The sequence below is a fragment of the Pelobates fuscus genome, chromosome 3 (genome assembly GCF_036172605.1).
Source record: "Pelobates fuscus isolate aPelFus1 chromosome 3, aPelFus1.pri, whole genome shotgun sequence".
NCBI classification, from domain to species: Eukaryota; Metazoa; Chordata; class Amphibia; order Anura; family Pelobatidae; genus Pelobates; species Pelobates fuscus.
Window position 1 is genome coordinate 16,462,031 of NC_086319.1, and position 27,216 is coordinate 16,489,246.

At 44.0% G+C, this 27,216-nt stretch overlaps 1 protein-coding gene across 2 annotated transcripts in view; it reads right to left on the reverse strand.

Moving 5' to 3' along the window:
• Window positions 1-27,216, reverse strand: part of FGD4 (FYVE, RhoGEF and PH domain containing 4) — a 154,448-nt gene that overhangs the window by 104,005 nt on the left and 23,227 nt on the right. Inside the window, exon 1 of one of the 2 annotated variants that reach the window (XM_063446762.1) lies at window positions 1,191-1,344. The exons of the other annotated variant lie outside the window; for it this stretch is intronic. Coding sequence (XP_063302832.1) covers window positions 1,191-1,200 — 10 coding nt within the window. The 5' untranslated portion in view covers window positions 1,201-1,344. Of the gene's footprint in view, window positions 1-1,190; window positions 1,345-27,216 lie in introns of those variants that run through there. 2 annotated transcript variants of the gene reach the window in all.

Genomic DNA, 27,216 nt, shown 5'->3' on the forward strand with positions numbered 1-27,216 from the left:
CCGGGGGGTAATGGTGGGGGCCGGAGTATGACATCACTCTGGCACCAGCATCACTAAACAGTGCAGGACGCAGTGAGGAACTGGAAAATTACAGAAGCCACTGGACCCCAAGGAGAGGACCCACACCAGCTGGGAGGTTGGAAGGGCCAAAAAAAAAAAAAAAAAAAATAACCTTGAGAGGGGAGGCAAATTTGGGACCACCCTGGGTGGCAAAAGCTCTAGCTAAACCGCTGGAACCACGAATGGGATGAAATGCACCCAGCCAGTTCAGCATGGCAGCATCGTTAGATGTGCTTGCACTGAGTTGAAGGTACTAGCTCCATTCATAAAGGGATTCATTCTCTCTACATGATCTAGCCCTGAGAAGGACTGACCAGCCAGGAGGTTGCACCCATTCGGGGGGCACTGCCAATGACCTGTACTGGCACACGTTCCCCTGGCCCAATCACTTACCTCCCAAAGTTGGTCTGCAACCGCAAAAATAAACTAGCAGGAACATCACCCACCAATGACGGAACCCCCAGATTTGGATGGACAAAATACCCGGCCCTGCTAGAGGCCCAGAAACAAATAATGTAAAGAACAAAGAATAATCCTAGGTGTTTAAATATAATATATATATATATATATATATATATATATATATATATAAATATATATATATAAATAGGATTATAATAGAAATACAAGAAGCTGATGATCTTAAAATTAGCAATGTCAAAAATGGCATATTATAATGTGTTTTTAAAATGATGATGGAATTATTTACCTCAATGCCTTAATAAATAACATCCTGCTTTAAATTTAATTCTGGTTGTCTATTTTTGTCATAATCTGGTGTGTATATATATATATATATAACAATGTTTCTGTGAGAATTAAAAACCTTTAATTAAAGCGCCCATTATCCGAGCAGAAAAAACACAAAACAAAAACCCAATAGCAAATAATCAGTTGAGTCACTTTTATTTTCTTCCTTTTTTCACCTATCAGGGCCTAGATCTTAAAACTAATGGGCAAGGGGGAATGGACTTTGAACCACTGATCGGAAAGAGAAGAAAGAAGGGGAGGGGGGCGGGGTCTGTCAACAACTACCCCGCACCTGCCTTGTGGCTGAACAATACATTGTACAAAGTACGGAGAGGATAAAAGACAGAAAAAAGCTTAGAAACATGAAATGTGGTACTTACAGCCTCCCATGAATTTTGCTGTAAGGTGGGTATTGCGAACGCGCAGTGACCCCTCTACATGTCTTCCTATCTGTCTGCAGGGATGCTTCTAGACAGCCACACAAAGTCCTTGTCTAGAATGTCTCAACGGACAAGCGTCCAGCAGAACGCTTTACAAAACCGTGAAGTCAGCAGCTGAGGAAACAGCCCGTTATAGACCTGTGAGCCATTTACCACCACAGGAAACATGCAAAGGGTATTACAAAATGCAGAGGAAATCGCAGCGCTGTTTGCCTTTCAACGATTGTTACCAAATTCCTGCACCTCTCTCTTACGATTAAATCAAATCGATTGTTCATTGTTTTGCATTTTCCATTTTTTTAAAACTCTCTCCATTTAAGCTGCTCTATTAGAGAAAGAGAAAATGTAATCTTTAACCATTCACAGATATACTTCCTCTTTTAAAGTTTTGTGTGCTTTTTTTTTGTAATTAAAAGCCAATAGACACATTACCAAGTATATTAAAAAAAGTTACATTTTACTGTTACGCAGCGATGTTGAAATTTGAGGCATCTCCTTTTATTTTAACTCCACGCACGCATCTATCCACACATCCATAGTATTAGTAAAACGCATAGCTTTGAGTTTCCCTGTTTTTGAAAGGGCAAACACTTTTAGAGACCAATTCGTCTGTCTTCATTTCCTGTCCTAGTGTCATTCTATGTAGGAGTATATTGTACAGCCCACAGCAATAAAAAACTCACAGTAACGTGCGGTGTGAGTAACACAGAGCTCCACAGCAATAAAACTCACAGTAACGTGCAGTGTGAGAATCACAGAGCTCCACAGCAATAAAACGCACAGTAATGTGCACAGAGTGTATTACAGGGCCCCACAGCAATAAAACCCACAGTAATGTGCACTGAATGTATTACAGGGCTCCAGAGCAATAACACTCACAGTAATGTGCAGTGTGAGAATCACAGAGCTCCACAGCAATAAAACTCACAGTAATGTGCGGTGTGAGTAACACAGAGCTCCACAGCAATAAAACACAGTAACGTGCAGTGTGAGAATCACAGAGCTCCACAGCAATAAAACGCACAGTAATGTGCACAGAGTGTATTACAGGGCCCCACAGCAATAAAACCCACAGTAATGTGCACTGAATGTATTACAGGGCTCCAGAGCAATAACACTCACAGTAATGTGCAGTGTGAGAATCACAGAGCTCCACAGCAATAAAACTCACAGTAATGTGCACCGAGTGTACCACAGAGCTCTACAGCAATAAAACTCACAGTGGACGGGGCAGGGCCTGATAGCCGACCGAGACATTTGCATGGTGCTGCAGCTCTACCAAGAAAATCCCATACAATGCCATAAATTGGAGTTTACAACCCTCTCTTTGGCTGAAATCTTGGAAATCTCCCCGGGGAGCACTATACTGCCTACTTGACTCTTTTATTCCTGTTGCCGGCAAACAGAGGCGGCTCTAGACTTTATGAGGCCTTAGGCAAAACGCAAACATGAGGCCCCACTAACAAAAAAGTGTCACATATACACATTGATGCACTGTCTACCTGTGTATGTGCCTGAGAGTGTGTCTGACACAGTATCCTTGTGTGTGTGAATGTATGTCTCTGTGAGCATGTTTGCGTTTTTGTCTGAGACCCTATGTGTATGGGGTAGCTGATGGTGAGAGGGAGCGGGGGGTGATGGTAATGTGAGAGGGAGCGGGGGGTGATGGTAATGTGAGAGGGAGCGGGGGGTGATGGTAATGTGAGAGGGAGCGGGGGGTGATGTGAGAGGGAGCGGGGGGTAATGTGAGAGTGGGGGGGTAATGTGAGAGTGAGTAATGTGAGAGTGAGGGGGGTAATGTGAGAGGGGGGGGGTAATGTGAGAGTGAGGGGGGTAATGTGAGAGTGAGAGGGGGTAATGTGAGAGTGAGAGGGGGGTAATGTGAGAGGGGGGTAATGTGAGAGTGAGAGGGGGGTAATGTGAGAGTGAGAGGGGGGTAATGTGAGAGTGAGAGGGGGCTAATGTGAGAGTGAGGGGGCTAATGTGAGAGTGAGGGGGCTAATGTGAGAGTGAGGGGGCTAATGTGAGAGTGAGGGGGCTAATGTGAGAGTGAGGGGGCTAATGTGAGAGTGAGGGGGCTAATGTGAGAGTGAGGGGGCTAATGTGAGAGTGAGGGGGCTAATGTGAGAGTGAGGGGGCTAATGTGAGAGTGAGGGGGCTAATGTGAGAGTGAGGGGGCTAATGTGAGAGTGAGGGGGCTAATGTGAGAGTGAGGGGGCTAATGTGAGAGTGAGGGGGCTAATGTGAGAGTGAGGGGGCTAATGTGAGAGTGAGGGGGCTAATGTGAGAGTGAGGGGGCTAATGTGAGAGTGAGGGGGCTAATGTGAGAGTGAGTGGGCTAATGTGAGAGTGAGGGGGCTAATGTGAGAGTGAGGGGCTAATGTGAGAGTGAGGGGGCTAATGTGAGAGTGGGGGGGCTAATGTGAGAGTGGGGGGGGGCTAATGTGAGAGTGGGGGGGGGCTAATGTGAGAGTGGGGGGGCTAATGTGAGAGTGGGGGGGTAATGTGAGAGTGGGGGGGTAATGTGAGAGTGGGGGGGTAATGTGAGAGTGGGGGGGGGTGATGTGAGAAGGAGGGGGTGATGGTGAGTGGGGTGAGGCTGAGGGTGGTGACGGAGGGTTATGCTGAGGGTGGTGAGGCTGAGGGTGGTGGGGGTGAGGCTGAGGGTGGTGAGGGGTTAATGCTGAGGGTGGTATGGGGGTGAAGCTGAGGGTGGTATGGGGGTGAAGCTGAGGGTGGTGGTGGGTGGTGAAGCTGAGGGTGGTGAGGGGTGATGCTGAGGGTGGTGGGAGGTGAGGCTGAGGGTGGTGGGGGGTTATGGGGGATGGTGAGGCTGAGGGTGGTGGGGGTAATGGTGAGGGTGGTGGGAGGTGAGGCTGAGGGTGGTGGGAGTTATGGGGATGGTGAGGCTGAGGGTGGTGGGGGTAATGGTGGTGGGGGGTGAGGCTGAGGGTGGTGGGGGGTGGTGAGGCTGAGGGTGGTGGGGGGTAATGGTGGTGGGGGGTGAGACTGAGGGTGGTGGGGGGTGAGGCTGAGGGTGGTGGGGGTGATGGTGAGGGTGGTGGTGGGTAAGGCTGAGGGTGGTGGGGGTAAGGCTGAGGGTGGTGGGGGGTAAGGCTGAGGGTGGTAGGAGGTGAGGCTGAGGGTGGTGAGGGGTTAATGCTGAGGGTGGTATGGGGGTGAAGCTGAGGGTGGTGGTGGGTGGTGAAGCTGAGGGTGGTGAGGGGTGATGCTGAGGGTGGTGGGAGGTGAGGCTGAGGGTGGTGGGGGGTTATGGGGGATGGTGAGGCTGAGGGTGGTGGGGGGTAATGGTGAGGGTGGTGGGAGGTGAGGCTGAGGGTGGTGGGAGTTATGGGGATGGTGAGGCTGAGGGTGGTGGGGGTAATGGTGGTGGGGGGTGAGGCTGAGGGTGGTGGGGGGTGGTGAGGCTGAGGGTGGTGGGGGGTGGTGAGGCTGAGGGTGGTGGGGGGTGGTGAGGCTGAGGGTGGTGGGGGGTATTGGTGGTGGGGGGTGAGACTGAGGGTGGTGGGGGGTGAGGCTGAGGGTGGTGGTGGGTAAGGCTGAGGGTGGTGGGGGGTAAGGCTGAGGGTGGTAGGAGGTGAGGCTGAGGGTGGTGGGGGTTATGGGGATGGTGAGCCTGAGGGTGGTGGGGTGATGGTGAGGGTGGTGGGGGGTGATGGTGGTGGGGGGTGAGGCTGATGGTGAGGGTGGGGAGGGGTGATGGTGGTGGGGGGTGAAGCTGGGGGTGGTGGGGGGTAATGGTGAGGGTGGTGGGAGGTGAGGCTGAGGGTGGTGGGGGGTAATGGTGAGGGTGGTGGGAGGTGAGGCTGAGGGTGGTGGGGGTAATGGTGAGGGTGGTGGGGGGTGAGGCTGAGGGTGAAGGGGGGTGATGGTGAGGGTGGTGGGGGGTGATGGTGAGGGTGGTGGGGGGTGATGGTGAGGGTGGTGGGGGGTGATGGTGAGGGTGGTGGGGGGTGATGGTGAGGGTGGTGGGTGTGATGGTGGTGGGAGGTGAGGCTGAGGGTGGTGGGGGTAATGGTGAGGGTGGTGGGGGGTGAGGCTGAGGGTGAAGGGGGGTGAGGCTGAGGTTGGTGGGGGTGATGGTGAGGGTGGTGGGGGGTGAGGCTGAGGGTGGTGGGGGGTGAGGCTGAGGGTGGTGGGGGGTGAGGCTGAGGGTGGTGGGGGTGAGGCTGAGGGTGGTGGGAGGTGAGGCTGAGGGTGGTAGGAGGTTTGTCTTTATTATAAGGTATAGAGGATATATTAATGTTCTAACTGGCATTATGGGTAGAAGCTGTTGCATTCATTTTTTTCATTTTTTGCACTTTTCTATTGTTTCCGTTCTTATAACAAGTTAGAGAGGACATATTAATGTTCTTATTGGCATTATGGGTATTTTGTATGCAATGTATAACAGCCCTCTCGTTTAGATTTTCAAGTACCATCAAGTAATAAATGGACTCATCTCTTTTTATGGTGGAACGTACGGCCATGTTTTTTTCCCGAGTGTGGAACGCATACGGGTCACGTGACCGGAACGTAACGCGTGACGTACGCGGAAGTGATAGGAAAACTACACGAGGAGGAATTTCAATCTCCGGCAAGAATCCACACCTGAAGAAAATACCGGGCAGCGAATGAATTTGAGAGGAAAGAAGACACCCACTATTCCACCAATGACTTGGAGGGATTAGCCCTATATAAGATTTTATGTGTTAGCGTTTTTTAGGATGCCATTGCCAACTATTGTACATGTTACTGCTGGTTTTATTGAAAAGGTCCCTGAGGAAGTCCTGTTGTACAAGGACGAAACGCGTAGGACCGGTGACCTGTTTTATTTTTCATATTTGTTTTTATTTATTTTGTACACCTCCTGATTTTATGAGTGAATAAATTGCCTTGGAAGAGTTCTTCTGGCCGGAGTCTGTTTTGAACCATCTAGCTGACCCTGACACCCCAGTGGCTACCACTCGAGGAGGAATACTGATTGATACCCCCCATCTACATCGTGGGGCGGCACCTTTAAAACGCTAATCCATTTGGAATTTGTGAGTGCATATATACCAGTACACTACCTCTGAGTATTAAACAATATTTGCACTATGTTTTATCCTCTATTCTAGGTACATCAGCAGAATCCCTAAAATATCCTATCATTTACACTATTCTACTAAACGGTTATCAACTGGGAAATAACCTTGGGAGCTGTGTACCCAGAAGTTAAGTTTTTTTCAATCACTTTGTTTCACGGGTGATTTTGTTTGTATTTCTGGTAGGAGGTGAGGCTGATGGTGGTGGGGGTTATGGGGATGGTGAGGCTGAGGGTGGTGGAGGTAATGGTGAGGGTGGTGGGGGGTGAGGCTGAGGGTGAAGGGGGGTGAGGCTGAGGGTGGTGGGGGTGGTGAGGCTGAGGGTGGTGGGGGGTGGTGAGGCTGAGGGGGGTGGGAAGGTAATGGTGGTGGTGGGTGAGGCTAAGGGTGGTGGGGGGTGAGGCTGAGGGTGGTGGGTAAGGCTGAGGGTGGTGGGTAAGGCTGAGGGTGGTGGGTAAGGCTGAGGGTGGTGGGTAAGGCTGAGGGTGGTAGGAGGTGAGGCTGAGGGTGGTGGGGGTTATGGGGATGGTGAGCCTGAGGGTGGTGGGGTGATGGTGGTGTGGGGTGAGGCTGAGGGTGGTGGGGGGTGAGGCTGAGGGTGGTGGGGGGTGAGGCTGATGGTGAAGGGGGTGATGCTGAGGGTGGTGGGGGTGATGGTGAGGGTGCTGGTGTGTGATGGTGGTGGGGGGCAGGCTGAGGGTGGTGGGGGTGAAGCTGGGGGTGGTGGGGGGTAATGGTGAGGGTGGTGGGAGGTGAGGCTGAGGGTGGTGGGGGGTAATGGTGAGGGTGGTGGGGGGTGAGGCTGAGGGTGGTGGGGGGTAATGGTGAGGGTGGTGGGGGGTGAGGCTGAGGGTGGTGGGGGGTGAGGCTGAGGGTGAAGGGGGTGAGGCTGAGGGTGAAGGGGGTGAGGCTGAGGGTGAAGGGGGTGAGGCTGAGGGGGTGAGGCTGAGGTTGGTGGGGGTGATGGTGAGGGTGGTGGGGGGTGAGGCTGAGGGTAGTGGGGGGTGAGGCTGAGGGTGGTGAGGCTGAGGTTGGTGGGGGTGATGGTGAGGGTGGTGGGAGGTGAGGCTGAGGGTGGTGGGGGGTAATGGTGAGGGTGGTGGGGGGTGAGGCTGAGGGTGGTGGGAGGTGAGGCTGAGGGTGGTGGGAGGTGAGGCTGAGGGTGGTGGGTGGTAATGGTGAGGGTGGTGGGGGGGTGAGGCTGAGGGTGAAGGGGGTGAGGCTGAGGGTGAAGGGGGTGAGGCTGAGGTTGGTGGGGGTGATGGTGAGGGTGGTGGGGGGTGATGGTGAGGGTAGTGGGGGGTGAACCTGAGTGTGGTTGGGGGTGATGAGGAGGGAGAGCCTACCTTTCCCTGGTGGTCCAGTGGACTCCCTGGTGGTCCGGTGGCCACTGCTTCCGGTCTGCAGCTCCGCAGAGCTGCAGACCGTGTAATCTCGCGAGATTTCAGAGCGTTGCCGTGGTAACCCGCGGCAACGCTCTGATTGGCCAATTCTCGCGAGTCACATGGTTTGCAGCTCTGCTCACTGCGGAGCTGCAGACCAGTGTCTGCGATGGTGGCCGGGCAGCCAGGAGGGCCTCGCACCCGGCGGCATACCGGGCAAGCCGCCGGGCCCCCTCCTGGTGTCAGGTCCTCGGTCACTGACCGAGGACCTGACACACTCTGCCCACAGGCGGTTTAGGCGGCTGCGAGGCCCCAGCCAGCGCGAGGCCTTAGGCGGCCGCCTAAACCGCCTAATTAGAGAGCCGCCTCTGCGCAAACACAGACAGTGCAAGGATTCCCTGCGACCTGCAGATAAATAACGAGTAAGGGGTGGGGGCCGGATTCTGGAAGGATGGCCACCTCGTCGGGGCCTGCTGACATGGGCAATACTTCGTGCTGACCCACATTTGGCATTTAATTGCATCTGCGAGTGGTTTTGGGTGAAGTGTTCTGAATGGAGACTTACCTCTACTCTTGCTAGCCGAACCGCAGCCCCCTGGAGCCCTCATGTGAGTCGCTAACGTCTGTTCCCACGCTTCCAGCATGTAGTGAGTGAGTGTGTGTATAGGGAACCTGGTATGTGTAAGGGCTGCTGTGCATGTGTGTTTAGGGAATGTAGTGTTTTGCTTACAGGGGATCTAGTGCATGCATAGGGTATTCATACTGTGTATGTCAATAATGTTGTGTGTGTGGTGTGCAGGGTTTGCGCCTATAGGGGTCTAGTGTGTGTACGCATATACAGGATACATAAATGCATCAAACAGGATACAGAGTTGTGTATGGGTACAATAAATGCGAAGGGTGTGTGTGTTAGTGTTACAATCAGGGCCAGATTAAGAGCCCAGTGGGCCTGGTGCTGTCAATTATGATGGGCCTAATTACAGAATCTTATCGACCAAAAACACTAAAACAACCATACCTCCCAAGCGTCATGTATCTGATGGAGATGGTGTTGGAGGGAAAGGATGCAGCTATATGAAAACACATACTCTATGCTAATCTTTCAAGTAAATCCATAGCCACTAATAGCAGTGTCCAGTGAAGCAGCAAGTCAATGGGCAGGGTAAAAGGGTGTGCCACTGGCGCGAATCACGTGACCAGACCTGCCAAAGGGGATGAACATGCCCAAAAAGGGGGCATGTTTGTCCAAAGAATTGGAAGGCCAGCCTGGCATGAATGCATGTCAGGTTGCCTGCCAATCATGCAGGCTGTCCAACTAAGGGCATACTATGCAGGCAGCACCCTGAGCTTGACATAAATGCGTCTAATGATGCGCTCACTCCATGCTTTCTAAGGACTGTCCCCTAGCACGCACATGTCCACTTGTCTCCTTATCGTCTTACTAGCAGGCAGAAGTTCCTGGTATATAGTCTGGGACAGAGTAAAGGTGTATGTAGTGAGTGTAGAAGAAAGGGGACATGCCACAGTGTTAGAGAGACCAAAGTCTGCATTACCTAAACTAATTTTATTGTCAGTCAGTCCACACACACACACACACACACACACACACGTTTTGTTGCCATACATCCCTCTTAAGCTTCCAAACTTAAAGGGACCCTATAGTCACCAGAACAACTACAGCTTATTGTATTTGTTCTGGTAAGTAGAATAATTCCCTTCAGGCTTTTTGCATTATACACTGTCTTTTCTGAGAAAATAACTCCACTAGCCCCTCCTTAGATCGCCGCTAGAGGTGCTTCCTGGGGCAGTACTGCCTAGTGTGCAGCACTGCCACTCAGTGGCTTCACCCTCTGCATGCAGACACTGAACTTTCCTCATAGAGATGCTGATTGGCAAGGGCTATGTTTGACTTGTGCTGGCTCTGCACCTGATCTGCCTAGTTTACAGTCTCAGCCAATCTTATGGGGAAGCATTGCAATTTGCTCAGACCACCACTTCTGATGATGTCAGTTCAGATGCAGAGCCAGCATCTGCAGACTTGAATACAAGTAAGATTTTACAATATTTAGGGAGGCAAGAGGCAAGATGTTTTCCAGTGTCCACAAGTATCTGTGTCCCCAGGTCTCCCAGTGTCCCCTAGTGTCTGTGTCCCCTAGTTTCTCAGTGTCCCCATGTCTCCCTGCTGCCTTACCCCCATCCCTCACTTATCTGAGCTGCTGTCTGGACTCTCTGTGCTGTGTAGCAGCTCCCCCATGGATCAGTGAGTAGTAGAGAGAGGCAGGTATATGGTGTAACTTCCTATCCCTGCCTCTCTCCACACACAGTGACCCCTACTGGCTGGTGCTGGTATTGCAGAGTAATCTCCGTTTATACTGAGAAAAATACCTGCATTTGTATTTCCGGAATTACTGCAATACCTGCACAGTCAGGCAGCCTCAAATACCGTCTGTGCCAGTAAAATACCAGTCAGGTGGCAAACCTAAGAGAAGAGTGTATATTTTTTTAAATGGCCTATTCCATGGGCCTGGAGCTGCAGCTCCATCAGCCCCTCTGTTAATCCGGGGGGTGGTGGTGGTGGTGGGTGTGGGTGTGGGTAAAGGCAAATATGTTTTGTTTTTTAAAACTAAGGTAGTAAATAAACCCGTTACTAGACAATTAAATTATAACTCTGTTTAGCATTACGGGTTGGGAAATTTAATAGCGTTCTTGACTTATTCTAACGGAGGTTAAAGTATCTAAACTGAGCCAAGTCAGACACCCTCTGTACAGTGACCGTGTTTCTGCATCGCACCATGGAACGTGATTGCATTATTTGTTTACACAGTTCTCACGTCAGAAAGGAAATTAAGATATTTTTACATTTAGTCAAATTTCTTCTGGTTTAGTGCATTTCCCTTTTTTCGTCCGGAGAAACTCTCCACTTCTTACTGTAAAGGAGCGAATGTTTAGCCAACTGCGCACTGGGAGCGGAATCAGATGAAGAACACGTCTGAGTTTAAAAAAAGGAACCAATTACTAACCCAAAACGGTTGGTGTTTTAACCCCCTTCTCAGCCAGGGATTTCATCTCTTCACTATGGAAAATGTTTATGTTGCCTGTCCGTCTGGCACCCAAGTAGTTAATTTAAGAACGTGGATGCTGGATGCAGAATTGAGAATTTCCACAAACTTTCAGAACCTGATCAAGTTTTCTTCAAAAAAGTGCTTCAACTTTGCAAAAAGGGATCTGACACATTAGCGACATTATACAATTCTCTGTTTGAGTAGAGATTCTATTACTTTACTAGTTTGGCATTTTATATTTTTTAATTTTCCCTGCAGGTTAATTTAATTTTAACCCATATGAAACCAGAAGGGCCGTCATGACATTTTGAAGGACTGTTAACCTCTGACACTCTGGAATGTACAGATTACGGTAATGTCTCTCGGGTAATCACCCTATCTCCCGTTATTAAGAACAATACAGAAACATAAAATCACATCAAAGTGAATGTAAATATATTAATGTATAAGTCCATTCATAAAGTAACTGGATTTTAAGAGCATATTGTAGACATGAGCCGTACACCAATGAACATCATATCACACATGGTCCAATACAAGGTACGGGATTATAAACGACAGACAAGTGGGACAATAAGATGAAAATATCAAACTTCATATCGTAAACATGTATAACGCCCTCATACAGCCGCCTGGTGGTCCTTATCTAAATTATAGCCCTGATCAGTAACCACTAATCAAATATTTCACAATAGAATCCGACATTTCTCAAAAAAAAATAAAAAAACACTTTCTCTGTTTTCACGATCTGTAGAAAAGGTAAACCTGTACAGACATAGTGAATTCACGGATTTTCCAGTATGTATAGGATTTACTTGTAGTGGACCACATACACCTTTATTCTACTTGCGTTTGATCCTCAAGTTTTCCTCATTTTCAAAGTAAAGTTTGTTAGCATCAGTTGTTCTACAGCTCCCCCTTTGTCAGCTCAATCTGAAACCATCTTGTATTCAGGACTCCCTTCTAAAAATATTTAGTTCTAGAATTTGCATTTCCCGTGAATTCTCCACAGTTTCTCTTTAGTAAATAGCACCAGTAGTTGTAATAATCCACGTAGTGGTTGGGTGTCCCACACATTACTAGATTCAGAGAACGTTGCTTACAGACAGTCCAGATGCAAATATTGCCGCATACGTGGCCGGCCAACTTGTGCATACAGACCAACGCATTACATCATTTAAACCCAAGTCCTAGTAAAGCTGGTTTGGCCTTTGCGGTGATTACAGCTACACTAAATCCTTGACTGCACATGTTATGAATACACTCTATTCAAATTTATCCAAGACTAGTTACTTTGTATTGTTTGTCTGTTGCATTTTGAGTCCTCCTCTGTGCTCACTGGTGTTCACATAAGGATTCCATTGCCTTTTTGGGTTCCCATTCTGGGTCAACCAATTCAACCTAAATTTCACCAAATATTTCACTGTTGCCCAGTTTTGATATACTGTGGCCTTTCATGTTGTTTTTGAAATTCAAGATTAAATGGTTATGGTCCCCAAAAACCACTGCATACGCACTTTTTCTTTAATGGACAAGAACAGACACAAAAGATAACAAAATGTGAATTGGGACTCATTCTTCTGTCAAGTTACATCAGGATATCCTCGATGTTGAGTGCTTAAATAAAATGAGACTCTTCCAGACATTGAGCTGTTAAATCGGACCATCAAAAATGATTTCTGGGCATGTAGCAAATGGCCATAAGACATAATGTAGAAGTCAATGATATGCATTGCTGGCATTAGACCAGGTCAGACCAACGCTCATTGTACAAGGAAACTGAAAATGGCTTTCTGGTGAACCTGCTCACTTGACCTGTTTTTAAGAGCTGAAAGGCTAAATTCAAAAGGCACCAAGTCCTACAACATTGGCCTTCATTGTTATTATCAAACCAAGAGAAGAAAAATCAATAATTGTATGAATTACTGTCAGCCACAATGATCTCTCCATCAATAAAGATTGGTGTTCAAAATCACTTAAACTTTAAATCATAAGATGTAAAGAGACATAATACATTTAAAGTAAGCACCTCAGTCAATGCGTGGCAGTAAATTGTATTTTAATGTATTGCACATAACATTAATGTAATGTCCTTTAATAGAAAATAAATATCTAAGAAAAGGGACTACTGGTCAAATTCGGTCCTTGGTGAAAACGGTAAATTCCTGAATTTCACCATAAAAGCCAAAAATGTATTAATTCTTGTGTTCAAATTAATAATTTGGTAGCTACTAAAACAGAAAAAAGGAAAACACGACTACTTCTACAAACAAACACAAATAATTCACAGGAAGTGTGAAAATGGAATGTACTCTGGTACTTCAAACCAAAAAAAAAGCATCCGTGAACAAACTGACAGCTTTTAAAACCCTAATCGATATTTTTCAGATTCAAACCAGAAGCATATATAAATATAATAGCATCACCCATCTCAAACCCATATTAACTAAATGTATTGAAGGCACTACAAGTTCTCCAAAGGAAAAGGCAGCCATTCACACCATTATAGTGTAGGGTGGACTGGTGTACCTGGTTTTGTTATGAGGGGTTATACAGTATCGCTTCACCTGGCTGAGAATCGAGAGAGTGTCAACCCAAAAGGTACCTCTTAATCCTGAGCCCTTTCTTAAAGCCTATGTGAGTGGTGTCGCTATATATATGCTGTATTGAATGTGGCAAAATTTAAATGTCTCTAAACTTAGGGTCACCATAGTAATTTTATTATGTTTGGCATTTATATAGCGTCAACTTATTCCGCAGCACTTTACAATATTATGAAATGGGGAAATTTAACAATAAACAAGAGAAATACAAAATCTTACAGGAACAATAGGCTAATGAGGACCCTGCGCAAACGAGCGCTATTCCAACACTCAGATTGCACTGCTAAGCCTCATACTTAATTATTAACAAAAAATGTATGAGTTGTGGGTACAAATGATCACTGCCGAAATGAGTTACTGTCTTAGGTATTTGTAGAATTATTACATATATAGCTTTTTATTTACAAGAGAACTTATGATTCTGGGGAAACAGTGCCACCAAGTGGAGTATATGGGTTGTTTGGTTTAGTCTAGCACTTGGAGGATCTGTCCCTTGTCTGGAAGTTACACCATGGAGTAAAAACGTTACAATCACCTGTAGCTTCTGTGAACCCCTTTTTTTTCAGGTGATACTTTGTTTTTTGTTTTTTTACATTTATAGTATACATTTAGGAAATGACATCCCAATTCACTGCCGGCCAGGCACTGCCACGGCACAGAATGCAAATTAGAAGGAACAATGGAAGGAGTGGAGGCGAGTTTTAAAAGTGTTGTGACCGTTTTCACTCCAAAACTTTGTTGTGCTTTATGTTTGCTCAAATATTTTCTTTGGTCTGTCCCACATTTTTCCACTTTGTATCCTTCCTGACAATATGGTCCTATACCTCTGTTTTGTTGTTTTAATCAGACAGATTGCCACGCTGTTGATTCATTTAAAACGAGACACAACAGTGTATCTCTCCCTCTACCCCCAACAGATTTTGCTACCGTCATCAAAGTGTCAGATTTTCTGAAACCGGAAAAAAGCAACTTTCAGAGTCTTGCTTTAAAAAAAAATAAAAAATTGTGAACGTGTCTTTTTCCCCCTAGTTTCTTCATTTGTAATCTATGCTAAAATCAGCAAGAAAAAAAACAAAACAATTTTTTTTTTTTTTAATCCAAAAGATTGGCAGAAAGAGTTTGGATGCATTATAGAAAAATGAGAAAAAAAAAAAACACAAAAAAGTCTATAACATTGGAATAACAATACATAAGAAAATTGATGCAAATGTGAAATCACAAGCATCAGTTCTTATAACTCTCATCCTCACTGTTTAATTTCTCCTCCTCTCTATATGTTTTATCTTTGCTGATTGCCACGTGTAAAGGGCAAAGTTTAAAACACGGACTGGCGTAGAGCCAATATAGAGGTGTCTATTCGCAAGATAAAGAGTGTGGGTTTTAATGTTATTTTTCACATTTCACAAAATATATTTTCATTTTAGAGACTTTTGTCTAAAAAAAATTAGCTGAAAACAACTTTGTATTCCTTACACTATAGAATCCCTTTAATTTAACAAAAATTAAGCACTAAATGAATGCATATTTTAAATAGAAATTGACACTTTTATAAATGAACCTTGTTACACCCCCCCCACCCCGGCTGTCAATCAGACAGCTGGTCCGGTTACTTCCTGGTTGTTTAGCTCAGTGGAACTAAAGTGGAACTAAACGCAAGAGGCAACATTTGCTCAGAGACCTTCCTTGCAAAGATTTCTCATTGAGCTGCATTGGGAGGTCTGTGATTGGACAGCCACATAAAATCTGGGCAGGGTTAGAAAGGGAGGGACTGCAAAGGCTGCAGATCTGTATTTTTTATTTTATTTTTGCAGTCGGGCTGACATTTTTACTATACTGAGCAACCCCCAACACTGGAGCATACAGTTTTAAGATGACAAAGATATAGGTTTATAGAATTTGGGTAATACAATGGATCTTTATAGAAGAAGGTGTAAGATCATATTCAGGGTTAGCCTGTTAGGCTTTCATTTACTTTTGTGTTAGTTTTAGCATTGGTAATGGTAGGGTGAAAGTATTTTTTATGTGACTCATGTAGAGATAGAGTATAGGTGTTTACTATGAATTAGAGAGATAATTGGAGGCTGCAGATTATCATACAAGGTTTCCCCAACCTTGTGAGAGAGTAAAAGAAACCGAAAACAAAGGGAACATAATCCGCGCTTAGAAAAGGGAAATATATAGGTGAAATCACACAGATATAGATAGTGAAAATTATACACACATGTATGGTAACAATAGAGGCTTGTTGGTAGAATTTCTCAAAAATAAAGACAGAGAAAACAATCTAAGTGCAATAAACATAATAAAATATTTGAGGTAGCATATAGTGACAAATGCGCACTCACGCTTTAACCCCTTAAGGACCAAACTTCTGAAATAAAAGGGAATCATGACATGTCACACATTTCATGTGTCCTTAAGGGGTTAAAGAGCTATATAGAGCTCTGCTGTTGAAGGCGTGGACGGAACAATCCCCATCTAAGGATAGATATATACAGGAGTGGTGATAAGTGATAAACAAAAGACACAAGATTTCTATCCCTTCTGTAAAACTAACCACTTTGCCAGAACCTAAAGGAATGCTTAGTATATACAAACCTGTTGATAAGAAATCAGAACGGGGGGATGGACAGACTGTCTAAATGCTAATGGAATATAATCAATTCTAAACCCAGACATTTCTGACAGAAGATTAAATAATTTAATTTTACTTTCGATATTGTATAACGTCCCATTGTAAGTTTAGGGGTCATATTTAGTTATAACTGTCATATTAGAAATTATAGCAGAATTTGCCAGACACATAGTCTGGACAAAACTTAAAGAAACACTTTGAACTGACAGAAAAAACTTAAATTATAGATGACCATAAAGATAAGCTAAATGACGTCAAAATAGCCACCAGGAAAAGTTAACTCTTTCCTGGATAGGAATGTTTAGTGGGATGAGACTGCCCTCTATAGACCAAATACTTAAATTGCTATCTGGAAGGTAACCACGCCTCCAGTTTTCTATTGGTCCATCACCTAGTGAATTTTCCCTTTAAAAAAAAAGTTAAGACAAAGGGAAGGGAGGAATGCAAAGGAAGCAAAGAAGCAAGAGGTGAGCAGTCGGGGGCAATGCAGACAGATATCCACTCCAGGGCACTCAGAATTTCTTACACACCAATCACACATCCATTCAGTTCCTGAGACTACCTAATCATCAGATGAGAATGTCTACTCAACTGGTAATTATACTGGTTTCATTTAATCAAAATTAATTACAATTTTCTATAGCATGATATATGACTGGATAAATCACGATCAGATTTCGATATTTAGAAATCTTAGTTACTAAAGAATATATAATTAAGCATTCTATTCTGCAGATGGAAAGTAATAATTATATATATTAATGTGACATATCACATGCTAGCATATCGTGATATTTATCCAGGTGTATTGATTTGCTCTAAAATAAGACAAAATATCTGTTTAGGCAAGTTAAAATTCTGGTTATAGAACATGGTAGATTACTCTTATTGGATGGTTCCAGGTAATGACTAATGAGATGGTTTAAATGTTATTTTATTTAAAATCACATGAGAATAGGTCTTAATTACCTAGGAGGTCTAACCAGCATTGAAATGGTTATTCTGTCAGCTAAAGTTTTATGGCCTTAAGCTGCAAGCTCTGTGTCTGTGTGTAAGTTCCACTTTCGTTTCTCTGTGAAGTACTATCATAAATCATTGTCTTGACAATTAAGACTGTGTTAGCCATTGGGAGATGTTTTTACATGACCATATTGTATTGCATACTATGTTATACTGAATATTCATTGATTATTATCACGCATGCTACATATTTTTATTATTTAAATTGTCACAACAAATTGTATCTATTTTTATTTATATGGAATACATTTCACTTACACGATAACGATCTTTGGGATCTGAGAATTGAAATAGTGGGCAATTCTCAACTGTTTACTATTATTATCCCATACATATCCCCACACTGATAAGTCAAGTTACCCCCCAAAAAATCTTATTTGTCGATCTAACCAACCTAAAATAACTTTGCAAGACCATAAGCAGCAATAGTCACCCTTCACAGATGGAGCCGGTAAAATATCATGTCTATTTTTTTCAAAGCCCATTCCATGTCTTCATGTAGTGTTAGAAGATCCACCACATGTTCCTAGATCTGTCCTATCAGGTCTTCTTGCTGGTGGGCAATTAACTAAAAACTATGCCTGCCAATAACTAGCATTTCATTCATATGCTGCAGGGAAAATCAGTTATTGCATCCAGGGCCAGATTAACATAGAGGCTATTGGAGCTGAAGCTCCAGGCCCATAGAAAAGGCCCAATGATTTAAAAATAAACAAAAATAGAATTTTAAATAAAAAAGTAGTTTTGCTACTTTTTACATGCTCTTGCTTTGTACAGAGGGAATTCAGTATGGGCATTTAAGAGGGATGTAGAGGAACAAAACTAGTGTTTAATGATATAAATTAGTAAAGGTAAAGAGGACTTTAAGCACGGTCTCAATGATCTTGCTGCTTTGGTCTCGAACAGTGTGTCCTTTTAAATCGAATTAAGTCACGATGCTTGTGGTTACAGTTATGTATAGCACAATCCTTAGGGTTGAGGTTAGTATGTTTAAATTAGAGTTAGAATAATTTTTGTGGTTTAAAAAAACGTAATCCCTAAATTTGCTAACTCTCCTAGAACCTCGCTGTAACCAATCTCTATGGAAACTATGTGTCAGATCTGAGCTAATCCTGGAATCAATGTATCAATTTATTGTTACGCACATCTAGCATATTCTATCATATCCCCATGAACAGCAGCCATGCAATGGGATAAATGATTCAGATATTGAATGCCACTTTCCTTTAATCAATCCAGCAGCAAATGACAGCATGATAAAAAAAAAGGTATAGATGGATAATACCTGGAACAAACTCACTCAGTATGTCGGCTTTAATGGAGTGAGACTCCATCACTTTCTAATTCAGACACAGCTATTGTGCATGCTGTAACTGCCCGAAGTCAACCCATAGAGTAAGATTTTTTTAGCTCATTAGCGATGACATACTCAGTACCGGAGGATTGGAGATCACTGGATTTCTTGCTCCTCCCTGTCCAACTTAAAGGGACAGTCACAGATGCTGCTCATTTTCTCTCCCAAATGTAAATATTACCATTTCTGGGAAATTACAGTGTTTACAATTATAAAAGTATATGCTCCGTCACTTCAGACATTTCCCCATTAACCTAACAAAACACCACAAAAAGAAGAGAAGGGCTGCGCCACAGGTATAGTAATGAAACAGAAAATAAATATAAAATCAGTGTACACAATAATACAGGATGTATTTATAGTCCCCCCAAAAAAATTCTCACATAAAGTAGTGCCTCTATGATCGAGGTAAGTGCAGTGGTAAGGCATAAGTTTCTTATGCTTGAAGAATATATCTTCAAGTTTTTCATATATCCATATATATGCAAATGTTAAAATATGCAAAAAAGACAAGAAACAGGAAAAGCTAATATTGCAGTATGGCAAATCCAAAACAGTAGACGGTATTACACTCACATTTATTAGAGCTACGGCCAGCTCTATCGTATAATGGGTACAGTGGTACAATCCCCACTTGTAGGACATGATGCGAGTGTCCTCAACAATCGAGGTACCAGGAACAGCAATAGTGCTCTCAATAAAATACGTAAAATATTGTAAAATTGATAAGAAATGTACTCACAAACATAGAGCAGGCTCACTGCTATAGGATATCAGCATTGGTGGTTTGAAACCCACCTAGGGTTTTTTTGGAGTAGAAGGTAGGAAGTGTTGAATGCTAGGAGGTATGCATCAATAAAAAGTTAAATAAAAGTAGAATAAAAAGGTAATTGGCTGACTCATCTGTGTGTTTTATATTTCCCCAACAATACCTTTTAAAAAACTAAGAGGGTTTACGTTAGTCGTCATCACCCTCAGCATAATGATGCTGAACGCTATTAATACTTCTCTAGAAGAAGAATACGATTGGTTGAGAGTGGCAACCGCACTGCGTGTGTCCTGAGTCCCAGTGACTCTCTACCAGCACTGAATTGGACAACAGTCGTCAAGAATGAGGTTTTCATTGGAGCGGCTGCTGCAAGAACACAGACCCAGCACTGGAATAAATGGTTTGACTTTTTGACACACACAAAAAAAAAAAAAAAAAGAGATTAGATTTTTATATATATATATATATATATATATGTAAACTCACTCAAATCGATAACTGTAGATAATTCTACAGGAGTCCCCATAATGTGATAGTATATTTATACCAGCAGCTTACTCCCATGAGTTTATTTTGTAACAACGGAGGTTCAGAAATCACATAAAAATACCAAAGAGCCAACTATTTAATATTCTGACATGTTGAATCGCTTTTACAGAGCGAGTAAACAAGATGCAAATTAATCACCCGTGCATGAAAGACAGCGGGTTACGTTTTGACACCTCCCTTTATAAAAGGAGTTAATATTTATCTAAAGTTAATTAATAGCCACTGTCTGCCTTGTAGTCTGTGCTTTCCATCCCCTGATCTCTTCTCTGGGATCCAAGTCCGAATAACGTCATTAAAAAGTGCCCTGTTTTACTAAATTAGGAGCCTGTCCTTTTCAGATTAACACATTTCTCTCATGATTAAAATAGCTGTCACCTTCTGGGGTTTCTTGTAGCGTTCAATGGAACATCATTAAAACTCTACGTTCGGTTTAGGTCTCAACCACAGACATCACTCGGTTGATGGACTCTACAGGGTTATTCGCTAATGTGTGAATTGTGCAGAATTTAAAGTGAATTTCAAATTCAAGGCCAAAATAGCTTAAATTGAGAACATTCTCCTAAGCGGCTTCATTTTTAGTTTGAAAATTTTGGCCCAAAATTTGAAATTTACTTTCAAATTTCTAGAAATTCACACTTTTGTAAATAACGTGTATAATGTTTAAAACATTGCAAAAATAAACAGCATTTGCAATCTTTGGCACATGCAAGGGGTACATCCCAGGTGTGCCCCAAGAGAGGGCAATTGTCCTCACGGTCCCTGGTTTAGTTCTCAACTTGTATTTTTGAGCAAGTATGGATTCATTTTCTTATGTTTTTGAACAGAAATGAATAACTCTCTACTCGCACCTGGTTATCACTAGAGAAGAAAACCTGTCATTATTAATTTAGGATTTTTTAGCGAAGTTGGTCATATACTCTGTATGCACACCTCAAGTAATGACCTGTGTACACATATGTTTGCAACAATAACATTCCCGCAGTGCCAGACAGTTTGGAGCACGCTTGATAAAGGCTAGGCTGAGCTGTGAAAATTTCCATCCATGTTTGGGAATATTAAGTATATCCACTGTATTGCCACTAATCCAGATTCTCTCTGTGGGCTCCGGAACTGGCACCATGACATTGTAAAAGCACCTCGAGTGACATAAACCCTGCAGCTTAGTGTTGTGGTTATGGTACAGGAAATTATATCTCATACTATTTTACTGTTAAATTGGTTCACCAGAATTGTGTTAGCCAACTGTTCCATTACTTTACATTCTGATAGCAACATGAACAAACAATTTACTGCTTCACATACTACAATAAGGCTTTTATCAGCTCAAACACGTGACAGATGAGATAATTAATGGAACATTATAATGATTAACCCCAGCTATTCAATGTATACATAATACTCAGGTTTTGGCTCAATAAAGAACACACACACACACACACACACACACACACACACACACACACAAACACACACACACTAACTCCGCTGCAGCTTTTAATGATATTTTAGATATATTATTTTATAATGAGATTATATAGCTCATTATTCCTGCACAGTTTGCTTTGCTTCCAGTGCTGTGAGCTTACTGTACTGGATACACCTTGCTCAGGTTACTGCACACAACAGAATACTTCCCGGTATCTTATTAATCATGGGGCTGCGTTTTACACACAGTTCATGTATTTTTTCTATACATTGTACTTTATACATTATGTTAACCTGTTAATGACTGCTCGGTAGTTAAAATGTTGTGTATTGAAAAAAAACTGTTTTGTAATGTAAACATTTTAAAAATTGGAGACTACAGTTACCAGCAAACGATGCTACATATGTAATGAATCAGTTTCTCCTTACATTGTTTAGGCCCTACATTGCTGTATAATAATGTAAAGTTTCCACCTGCATGGATTCTGGAGAGGGCACAGGGCTGGCAACGTTTACCCCATTCACAGGTGAAGCTGCAAATGGTGCCTTCAAATACGAGCCATCAGTACGAGCTTGACGGAACATTCACAATGATAAGAGATATTAACCGGTTTCTATGACTCCACTGCCACCTATGACAACTGGTGCATGTTACTCTGGTCCGCCATTAATTATCCCAGTGGATCGGACCAGGCCAGGAGTACAGGAGATCACAGGCCACCAGCCCATGGACATACACAGTCAGCACAAGTTCTACCTGCTGCCTCAAGTATGCAGTATTCTGCTACCAGGCATCATTATTATTATTATTATCAGCATTTATATAGCGCCAACAAATTCCGTAGCGCTTTACAATATCGTATCATAAAATATATACCATACCGCTATTTAATACACAGACATATGGAGTCGGACTGCAGCCCACAACCCATGTATGAAGGTGGCATGGGGGGGCAATAGCTTCCTTACCAGCCCTCCGCTGCCTGTAAGGTATCTGATGTCTATTTAATAAAATAAAGAAACAAAAATAACAAAAGAAAAGAAGAAAAGCAAAAAATTCTAAACGTAATTTCCCACAATGCAATAAAGAGCATCACGGAGAAATGACCTTGGATAAGGCAGAAAAAAAAATAATTACTAGAATTGAATTGATCAGCAGAAATATCCCATCAGTTTCAGTAGTGATTGCTGTAATTGTGGCACTGTGACCCAGCATCGTTTTAAAGCGGCACTGTCATGCCGAACTTACCTTTCCTCAATCTCTTCCTCTTCTCCCCCTCTCTCAGGATCTGGTATTCTTTTCTTCCTGTCTTATTTAGTTTTCTTTAAAATCAGAAGACAAAGTAGGGACTCTTTTCCTTATGGAGGATTCCTCCGCTTGACCAGCTCTGACCAGCGGAGGAGCAAAGTGTGCTTCATTTCCACTGGTCAGAGCAATTTTCCCATAATCCTTACCTTTCCTCTGTGTTCCCGCGATGCTTCCTGTCATTTTAGACGAAACTGCTGAATTGCGTTGTAACTGAATGAGAACAGTATGTTCGTTTGTTTTAGAACGCAATTCGCCACTTTGTTCGGATCGGAATTTCATTCTAATGAATGAAGCTCCGATCCTATTCATTGCTGTGGCTGCATCTTGCAGCCGCTTAGTAGATAACTCCCTAATTCCCACGGTATCAGGGAGCTATCTACTAAAAGGCTGAAAGACCTAAATTGGTCTTTCAACCACATTTACTAACACTAAGTAAAAATGACTTGGTATTAGTAAATAATATGCCCCTACTCGCTATACCGCGAGTAGGGGCATGTCTAGGAAGCAGTGAGCAGCCTGTGGCTGCTCACTGTATAAACCCCCCCCCCCCCCCCAAAAAACCTATTGGCCCCCACCCCTAAACGACGGGTGTAAAATAAGGGAGGGAGACCTATTGTCCCCCCCAGCCCCCACCCCTGAGCGGTGGGTGGGGGCCATAATGATAATGAGGGGGGAGGGGTACCTACTGTCCTCCCCCCCCACCCGGCCCCCACCCCTGGGCGGCGGGTGGGGGCCATAATGATAATGAGGGGGGGGGGACCTACTGTCCTCCCCCCTGGCCCCCACCCCTGCGCGGTGGGTGGGGGCCATAAATTACAATGGGGGGGACCTACTGTCCTCCCCCCTCCACTCGGCCACCACCCCTGGGCGGCGGGTGGGGGCCCTAATGATAATGGGGGGGGGAGGGACCTACTGTCCTCCCCCACCCCTGGGCGGCGGGTTGGGGCCCTAAGTCAATTCCCCCCCCCCCCCATCGAGGTGACTAGGGGTCCCCAAGCCCCTAGTCACCCACCCCCCACCCAAATAAAAAGGCCCCTACGTAGCCCCCTCACCCTAAAAAATAGTGAGGGGGGAATAAAATTGCTAACCTGTAAAGTAAAATTAAACTTACCATTCAACGTCTTCTTTTTTCTAAAAATCTTCATTTTTCAGCCCCCAAAAAGGCCAAATAAAAAACCATCATACCCGTCGAACTAAAAATAAAATAAAAAACCCGAGCGCAAAACAAAATTATCCATCTTCACCCATGGAGGGCTCCGCGCAGACTGAGCTCCGCAGGGCGGGGGAAGGCTTATAAAGCCTTGCCCCGCAATTAGGCTAAGAACACTCTGATTGGTGGGTTTAAGCCAATCAGAGTGCTCTTTGTCATTTTACACAGCGTGGGAAAATTTGAAAGAACTTTCCCATGCTGTGTAAAATGACACAGAGCACTGTGATTGGATGGATTTCAAGCCATCCAATCACAGTGCTCTGTGTCATTTTAGAAGCGTGGAAAAGTTCTTTGGAATTTTCCCACAGAGCACTGTAATTGGATGGCTTGAAATCCATCCAATCACAGTGCTCTGTGTCATTTTACACAGCGTGGGAAAATTCCAAAGAACTTTCCCACGTTGTGTAAAATGACACAGAGCACTGTGATTGGATGGATTTCAAGCCATCCAATCACAGTGCTCTGTGTCATTTTACAAGCGTGGGAAAATTCCAAAGAACTTTCCCACGCTGTGTAAAATGACACAGAGCACTGTGATTGGATGGATTTCAAGCCATCCAATTACAGTGCTCTGTGTCATTTTACAAGCGTGGGAAAATTCCAAAGAACTTTCCCACGCTGTGTAAAATGACAAAGAGCACTCTGATTGGCTTACACCCACCAGTCAGAGTGTTCTTAGCCTAATTGCAGGGCGGGGCAAAGCTTTATAAGCCTTCCACCGCCCTGCGGAGCTCAGTCTGCGCGGAGCCCTCCATGGGTGAAGATGGATTATTTTTTTTGCGCTCAGGTTTTTTTAATTTTATTTTTAGTTCGATGGGTATGATGGTTTTTTATTTGGCCTTTTTGCGGGCTGAAAAATTAAGATTTTAGAAAAAAAGAAGACGTCGAATGGCAAGTTTAATTTTACTTTACAGGTTAGCAATTTTATTCCCCCCTCATTATTTTTTTAGGGTGAGGGGGGTAGGTAGGGGCCTTTTTATTTGGGCGGGGGGTGGGAGACTAGGGGCTTCGGGACCCCTAGTCACCTCGATGGGGGGGGAATTGACTTAGTGTCCCCACCCGCCGCCCAGGGGTGGGGGCGGGGGGAGGACAGTAGGTCCCCCCCCCTCATTATCATTATGGCCCCACCCGCCGCCCAGGGGTGGGGGTCGGGTGGAGGGGGGAGGACAGTAGGTCTGTCGTCCCCCCTCATTATTATTATGGCCCCCACCCGCCGCCCAGGGGTGGGGGCCGGAGGGAGGACAGTAGGTCCCCCCTCCTGATTACCATTATGGCCCCCACCCGCCACCCAGGGGTGGGGGCCGGGGGGGGGGGAGAAGGACAGTAGGTCGTCCCCTCCCCTCATTACCATTAAGACCCTCACCCGCCGCGCAGGGGTGGGGGCCGGATAGTAGGGATTTTTTTTACAGTGAGCAGGCTGCTCACTGTTTAGTGGACATGCCCTTACTCACGGTATAGCGAGTAGGGGCATTGGGGAGATTTTAATCTCCCTTATGCTATTATGGGGGTCATATTGACCCTCATAGAGTGAGGGGGTGGACCTGGGGGGCTTATGAAGTGGTGGGGAGCTCTGCTCCCTGCCGCTTCTGTCTTTACATATTACAAGGAGGGAGCTGCGCGCCGGTAGCTCCCTCCTTGTAATAAACTGAATGAACAAACGAACACTGATATTCGGTGTTTGTTTGTTCGTTTGATTTTTTCTATTCATTCATTCGTCTGTCTGATGAATGAATGAATGGATGAAATTCCCATTCGCATGTCCAGGTGTTTCACTGGGCATGTGCGGGAATCTCACAGTCTGTGTAGTGTGGGCAGATGACGTGTCCCACAGGGACTTCCTCTACCCACACAAAGATGGCGGCGCCCTGAATAAAGATCGGGGCAGAAAATAAAGAATAAAAAATAGGTAATGTGTGGGGCTTAGGGGCATTTGGGAGTGACTAGGGGGTCAATTGGATGAAGTGGAGGCGGGAGAGGGGTTAAAAAAAAAAAAACGGGACTCGGCATGACAGTGCCGCTTTAAGTTTATCTTAATAAATATTGTCCATGACGACTTCCCGTGGGAGAGAAATAATACTCGACTCCCAGTTTTAGTAAAATCTTGATTTAATATCATCACATTAGCAAAGTCCTTGAATTTTAAAACCGACCAATGATTTTTTTCATGGACTTTCACATTAGAATTATTGGAATTTGAAGTAAATTTAATATACGAGGCCAAAATAGCCAAACTTCAAACGCAGCTAAATATTAGCAATTTTCCCTAAAATGTCAACGTTAAAACAGGTCGATTATTTTTATTTTATTTATATACGTTTTAGACAGATATTGTTTTAACCAATCTAAGACAGGGATTCACCTGCTTTGCTGCACACACAGGTTGGATTGCTGTGGCATTTTGTACATCCCTCTCCTGTCGACATGGTAAATCGGGGCAGGAATCACCAAACGAAGGAAGAAAAAAAGATTTAAAAAACAAAAATAAAAAAATAAGTGATTTAGCCATATGGCCTTTTTCCATCTGGGGTGCTCAGCTGCCTTGACAATCACTAGCCCATCTCTGGTCCCAAAATGTTTTGTTCTGAGTAGCTCAATAAAGCCATACTTTTACACCCAAAGGTTCAGAATTTGTGAAAATTAGATCCTATATCCGAATGTGGGTATAAATCAAATGGGTCTGTTTCATTTCCCAAATGCAGGAGAGATTACAAAACACCACCACACCTTCATCACTGTCTGAACAGGGAACACCCAGGGAACGTCAAAAAACTCTAAAATGCCGCTCTATAAACGATCATTACCCAAATCCGTGTTTATAGGGTGCAGAGATGTTCATGGAACTAAAATTTGTTGCGTTTAGATTCATTAACTTTTTAAAATTACGGTCTGTCCAAAGTTCTGGTTTAAAATTTTCCAAAAAGACGTCAGTCACAAAGCTTCAAACCCCCAACTTGGTTAATACACACTTCACCTGATAGTAATAATATATTTTCGGTAATGTAACTAATAATAATGCAATTATTAAATATATTTTAGTATTTGCAAATTGCAGAAAGAAATATACTTTATTTAAAAAGCGCCAACACATTTTGTAGCACTGTACAAGGGTACAATTGGCACAAATAAGAGACAAAGGTTCAAGACATCTGAGACAATAAAAGAATTGACAAACAAATACAGAGGGAGTTAAGGGCCCTCTCTCATTGGAACGTACAGTCTAGATAACTAGATAACTAGGAGGGTGATCAACACGATACACATATCAATACACATGATATGACACTAATACACACATACTGACACACTGTCATATTTGTTATTTAGAAAATATACCTGTTTCTGCAATTTGCAAAAATGAAAACATTTATTAATTACCTCCGATATGAAGGTAGGAAGGCAGTAGATAGCGAGAAGGCCACTCAGTGAGGTGCTAAAGGGATATTACACGTTGTCTGAAGAGTAAAAAGTTGTTTATAATTATAATATTCTACTGGTTTAAACAATTCCTAGTGCCGGTGTGCTTTATCAACTGACCAGAATCCATCCATCAGCTCCGATATA